At 38.2% G+C, this 6,321-nt stretch overlaps 1 protein-coding gene across 1 annotated transcript in view; it reads right to left on the bottom strand.

Moving 5' to 3' along the window:
• The window catches only part of LOC104743170 (callose synthase 7-like), a 21,990-nt gene that overhangs the window by 7,804 nt on the left and 7,865 nt on the right, over positions 1 to 6,321 (bottom strand). Inside the window, exons 23-37 of the mRNA XM_010464281.2 lie at positions 6,166 to 6,269; positions 5,901 to 6,012; positions 5,671 to 5,822; positions 5,382 to 5,491; positions 5,185 to 5,304; positions 4,182 to 4,250; positions 3,011 to 3,200; positions 2,819 to 2,930; positions 2,510 to 2,632; positions 2,318 to 2,436; positions 2,126 to 2,209; positions 1,806 to 1,918; positions 1,508 to 1,737; positions 606 to 1,403; positions 464 to 514 (exon numbers count right to left, since the gene is read on the bottom strand). Coding sequence (XP_010462583.1) covers positions 464 to 514; positions 606 to 1,403; positions 1,508 to 1,737; positions 1,806 to 1,918; positions 2,126 to 2,209; positions 2,318 to 2,436; positions 2,510 to 2,632; positions 2,819 to 2,930; positions 3,011 to 3,200; positions 4,182 to 4,250; positions 5,185 to 5,304; positions 5,382 to 5,491; positions 5,671 to 5,822; positions 5,901 to 6,012; positions 6,166 to 6,269 — 2,487 coding nt within the window. The remainder of the gene's footprint in view (positions 1 to 463; positions 515 to 605; positions 1,404 to 1,507; positions 1,738 to 1,805; positions 1,919 to 2,125; positions 2,210 to 2,317; positions 2,437 to 2,509; positions 2,633 to 2,818; positions 2,931 to 3,010; positions 3,201 to 4,181; positions 4,251 to 5,184; positions 5,305 to 5,381; positions 5,492 to 5,670; positions 5,823 to 5,900; positions 6,013 to 6,165; positions 6,270 to 6,321) is intronic.

Below are 6,321 nucleotides of genomic sequence, written 5' to 3'. Positions count from 1 at the left end.
CGGAACCCTTTTTCTAGGCCAATTTCCATAACCATTGGTAGAACCATCAAAAAACCTAGCTGAAAAACAGATTGGGCTGCTAATGCCTCCTCGAGGGCTTTGGACTGATGTACAGTTGCACTTTGCAGGATCTCCTTTTCCAATCCGCTCAAAACCAGATAAAGACGCCCATAGAGAAACACATATACCGTGAGCACCGTTATCTGAAACATAAAAGATATGTTTTTTACTTTTCTGAAAAGTCCAAGATTCCTACCATAAGTGTACGGCAGTGTTACAAGAGGAAATAGCNAATCTGTACCAAATTTCCGTCTACCCATTGATACCATCTGTCAAATGGTCAAACAACACAATCATCAATGTGGAAGAAACAGATAAACCATTTGTTTTAAAACCATCGAACAGACTTGGCTGATTTGGAAGTGGGTGAAAAAGCTCAAAAAGATTTGTTTTCGAGCATTACCTTTAACACAAGAAGAACGGCCAGCAAGACAGCCCAAGAGAGTCCATAAACCTTAAAAGAAGAAAGGTGCAAAGTGGTTGGGGCTTTTCAAAGAGGGAGGTATCAAAGCTTATGCGAAAAAAAAGAAGAGAAAATACTATACCAGAAATGTTGTGTGCCGGTGAGCGATGTTGAGATGGTAGACAATTCCATACTGGTAAAGGAGGAAACGCAGTGCGAGAAGTATCTCGAGAACCCTTCCTCTTAAGTTTGTGTGCTTGAGGTGTTCTTGCTCTGTATCCCACCATGATTCCCAACTTTTGTCAAGAACTATTCCAATTCCACCGCGGTTTCCCATCCATCGTTTCCAGTCAGTCCAATCGTCCACCGTCTTTTGCCACTCAAACCCAGATGGGTTGAATATAAATGGCGCAAACAACCAAGAAGTCACCAGGAACCACATTGAAAATGTGATGTAAATGTAAAGACTTGAGCTACGGTACGAACTTCCATAAACTTGATACACAATTAGTAGTATGACTAACTCCAGTCCCTTAACAAAGTGGCTTCGCGAGTATAACCTATAGTTTTCCGCAAATTTAGCATGGAAAACAACAAACCCTCGACCAGTTGCTCGGTACTTAGAGCCTCCGTGCAAAATCGTCCTTCCAAAGTAATGCGCTTTTGTTCCCAGCTGAAACGTGAAGAAAACAGAGGCAAGCTGAAGCTGCATTATAATGAAATCACCCAAGGCTGTTCGGAACCCTTTTTCTAGGCCAATTTCCATAACCATTGGTAGAACCATCAAAAAACCTAGCTGAAAAACAGATTGGGCTGCTAATGCCTCCTCGAGGGCTTTGGACTGATGTACAGTTGCACTTTGCAGGATCTCCTTTTCCAATCCGCTCAAAACCAGATAAAGACGCCCATAGAGGAACACATATACCGTGAGCACCGTTATCTGAAACAGAAAAGATATGTTTTTTACTTTTCTGAAAAGTCCAAGATTAGTGTAGGGCAGTGTTACAAGAGGAAATAGCCATTTGAATGAGGTATTAGGCATACCATGCTACTGAAATAGAAACCAACTGTGGTGAAGTAGAATGAGAGCATCCTGTAAAAATCAAAGCGGCGTCCAAGTCGGTAAACGTCACGACTTAGTGTTTGTTCTCCATTTCCATTCGCAACTTTGGCTTCAAAAAACGAAATCTGATTCATCCCTACATCACGCCCTTTCCCTGCTTGAATATACTCGTGATGTGTGATGTAACCCCCACGAAGAGTTGAATTGTACCCTGGATGTTTACCATAATTAGCCATTACAAATATACAAGAAATAATGTTTGTCAAGAACGTTCTGTACCTGCAAAGATATCTTCGCTTAAGTTTATTATCTTTGAAGCCTTGCTAATGCCTCCCCTCGTGATGTGGAAGATTCTATCAAATATATCAGGATGGCCGTAATGGAAACGCACCCTGTAAAAGAATCGTGAGTAAGTTTCCAAAAATTTCAAGCTAGTCTTCTTTCCAGAAGAAAAAGATTCTAACTCTAAGATAATCTATTAGGTTTGATAATGCAGGGACTGCTACTTTAAAGTCAGATTTGAAGCTACAAATAGGAAGAATATATTCCCTAGCTATATTTAAAGTCAGATTTGAAGCTACAAAGAATAGGAAGAATACCTCAGAGGATTTGCTAGAACACGTTGACCAATGGTTACAAAACTTGTTTCTTGATTCGACATGAACCAAGCTAGGGATGAAACACTGCAGGGTCAGAAAGAAGTCAGACGAGAAAGACATAGAATATTCAATACTTTAGTGCCAAAATTAGGAGACATGTGCATTAAAATCAAGAACAGAAGAATCTCACACCTTCCGGTAAATATGTGTTCACGAATACCCAAAATTGTAGGATTTCTCTTGCCACGTCGACCTTCATCAAATTCCTGTAGCACATTTCTCATTTTGAAAGACTCTTCAAAGTAGTTGTCCTGAAATGGAAACAGGAATGAGAATATATTTGGAATCAACAATATAGTTCAGGGTTAGAGAGACGAAACCTACCTGATTCATGTCTATGGTCTGGAGTGCTTCGCCGCGAGTGAAAATGATGGCATGATTTTGATTCTCCGGTTTTCCTTCGCCAATTTCAGTGGGAGGGCCGGGAAGTTTGATACGATATATTTCCTATAAAACCAAGAACAAAGTTCAGGACACAAAGTTCAGGACACTATATCTGAGTCCTACGTGGGACTGGCAATAAATAAGTATTTATAAATTTGATAAGTTTTTCGTTGCGATCTAAAACCAGGTAAGCAAGGACGTGGACTATATATATATATGAACTTGTGAATATAAATTGCCTTTGCATACCTCATCTAATTTGTCACATCCTTTGAGCAACACAGAGTAGAATACTTTTTGTGATTTTCCATTAACTGTCTCCTCCCTTTCATCTATATAGGCAACACGCAAGGACGGATACCTAACCATAATATGTATGATTAAAACTAAGCTAGAAGAATAAGTATGAATTTTTTATTTCAAAGAGGAGAACTTTCTTACTTTAGCATGAGCTGTAAAATGTTATTGTAACAACTCCGGTCCCGGCTTTCACTTGACTTTTTCTGGTTCCCATAGACCTGACATGACACGACATATGTGAATTTTAAATCTGCAAGAGCTCGTGCACGGTCACTAAAAGCCTTTTGATCATCTTCATTTGATTCTGAGGGAATATAGCCACCATTGGTAGCTGCAAGATGAAAACATAGTTCATAAACAAAGTTTCGTCGCAAGCAAGATTAACTTTACAAAAAGTTATTTGGAAGATACTTGGGCAGATAAGGCCAGACCACAAAATCTATAAGGTTAAAACATTCAAATTTTGAAAATGGATAGCAAGTACAAACCATTTTCTCCAGTGTATTCCTGGAAACACTGAAGTTCGAGAGCCACTCTGTAGTACATCATTCCCCTAACTAGAAATAATAAGGAATATTAGGGGCTCAAAGCGAATACAACATATTGTTGAAGGAAATCCTACAGCGTTCTGATAGTATACCTGTCCTTGAAAGGGTCTGGCCTCTATAAGATACCCATTGGCGGAGTTGCTCTGCCTTGTCTTTCTCAGATAAATTCCGTTTCACATCATTTATACGTTCACAATAATTTGACCATTCCTCTGTTATGCAGTAATTTTCATTCAGTAAACTTTAACTTTGTTGTAAACACGCACAAAAGCACCAGATAGAAGCTTACCAGGATATATCCTCTGGAGGTAAAACAAAATAGTTATTCCATCTTCGTTTTCCTTGTTCAGTTCGTCCTCCGAGTAGAGAACATCCTCTTTGTAGTAAGGAGTTAAGACACTACACATAAATTTTGGAAATCAATTGTAACTTGCTTTCAAGTAGTATTCTCCATAAACCAACAGAGANCTTGACTTTTTCTGGTTCCCATAGACCTGACATGACACGACATATGTGAATTTTAAATCTGCAAGAGCTCGTGCACGGTCACTAAAAGCCTTTTGATCATCTTCATTTGATTCTGAGGGAATATAGCCACCATTGGTAGCTGCAAGATGAAAACATAGTTCATAAACAAAGTTTCGTCGCAAGCAAGATTAACTTTACAAAAAGTTATTTGGAAGATACTTGGGCAGATAAGGCCAGACCACAAAATCTATAAGGTTAAAACATTCAAATTTTGAAAATGGATAGCAAGTACAAACCATTTTCTCCAGTGTATTCCTGGAAACACTGAAGTTCGAGAGCCACTCTGTAGTACATCATTCCCCTAACTAGAAATAATAAGGAATATTAGGGGCTCAAAGCGAATACAACATATTGTTGAAGAAAATCCTACAGCGTTCTGATAGTATACCTGTCCTTGAAAGGGTCTGGCCTCTATAAGATACCCATTGGCGGAGTTGCTCTGCCTTGTCTTTCTCAGATAAATTCCGTTTCACATCATTTATACGTTCACAATAATTTGACCATTCCTCTGTTATGCAGTAATTTTCATTCAGTAAACTTTAACTTTGTTATCAACACGCACAAAAGCACCAGATAGAAGCTTACCAGGATATATCCTCTGGAGGTAAAACAAAATAGTTATTCCATCTTCGTTTTCCTTGTTCAGTTCGTCCTCCGAGTAGAGAACATCCTCTTTGTAGTAAGGAGTTAAGACACTACACATAAATTTTGGAAATCAGTTGTTACTTGCTTTCAAGTTCATCTCAAATTAGTATTCTCCAAAAACCAACAGAGAGACAAACTTGGATCATGTCTCGGACCATTCTAACTTTCATTTATCAAAGCTGTGAGAGTCAATAGTATTTTTCACCGGGTATTAAGCTAAAACATGTACCTAAAGGATAACATGTCACGAACTCGGGGAGCATCTGGCATATTCATGAATAAGGAATTTGCAAAGAATGTCATACGACGACGAGCTTCCAAACTTTGAGGGATATTTATTGCGGATTCTTTAACAGTCACAAGTAACAAAAGTCTTACAACCTACAAAATTAGAAAGAAAGAATGAGATCTAAAAGCAGAATATATGGCTGTTCAAATTAGACATAAAAAATCGACNATTCCTGGAAACACTGAAGTTCGAGAGCCACTCTGTAGTACATCATTCCCCTAACTAGAAATAATAAGGAATATTAGGGGCTCAAAGCGAATACAACATATTGTTGAAGAAAATCCTACAGCGTTCTGATAGTATACCTGTCCTTGAAAGGGTCTGGCCTCTATAAGATACCCATTGGCGGAGTTGCTCTGCCTTGTCTTTCTCAGATAAATTCCGTTTCACATCATTTATACGTTCACAATAATTTGACCATTCCTCTGTTATGCAGTAATTTTCATTCAGTAAACTTTAACTTTGTTATCAACACGCACAAAAGCACCAGATAGAAGCTTACCAGGATATATCCTCTGGAGGTAAAACAAAATAGTTATTCCATCTTCGTTTTCCTTGTTCAGTTCGTCCTCCGAGTAGAGAACATCCTCTTTGTAGTAAGGAGTTAAGACACTACACATAAATTTTGGAAATCAGTTGTTACTTGCTTTCAAGTTCATCTCAAATTAGTATTCTCCAAAAACCAACAGAGAGACAAACTTGGATCATGTCTCGGACCATTCTAACTTTCATTTATCAAAGCTGTGAGAGTCAATAGTATTTTTCACCGGGTATTAAGCTAAAACATGTACCTAAAGGATAACATGTCACGAACTCGGGGAGCATCTGGCATATTCATGAATAAGGAATTTGCAAAGAATGTCATACGACGACGAGCTTCCAAACTTTGAGGGATATTTATTGCGGATTCTTTAACAGTCACAAGTAACAAAAGTCTTACAACCTACAAAATTAGAAAGAAAGAATGAGATCTAAAAGCAGAATATATGGCTGTTCAAATTAGACATAAAAAATCGACTACCTTTTCCCTCCAAGATATGTTCTGAGTCAAACGAAGATCTATCTTTTCAAACCTTTGTTCTTTTTTGTCGCTTTCAATACCACCACTCTGTAAATGAGCCCTTTCAAGGATTCTACAGGTAGAATGACAAAGCATGTTTAGGGAATTTTTTTGGGCCTACGCATTTAAGGATTGTAGGAAACAAGGGAGAAGAAAAACAGAGGAGCTTTTCTTGCACAGAAAATGAGGCAATATTTTACATATGAACTATCAGGACAGGACTTACTCGTGACCATTAACCATAACATCCTGCGTGATGATTTCAATAATATCCTGGAGAACATTGATTATCTGAGACTTGTAAGTTTCATCTTCATCATAATCACTTAGCTGTAAACAGGACCAAAATTCATTTAGAGAGGGGAGTACTAAACACAAAGAA

This window comes from Camelina sativa, chromosome 14 (assembly GCF_000633955.1).
Source record: "Camelina sativa cultivar DH55 chromosome 14, Cs, whole genome shotgun sequence".
Lineage (NCBI taxonomy): Eukaryota > Viridiplantae > Streptophyta > Magnoliopsida > Brassicales > Brassicaceae > Camelina > Camelina sativa.
This window is presented reverse-complemented; position numbering and strand designations above follow the sequence as displayed.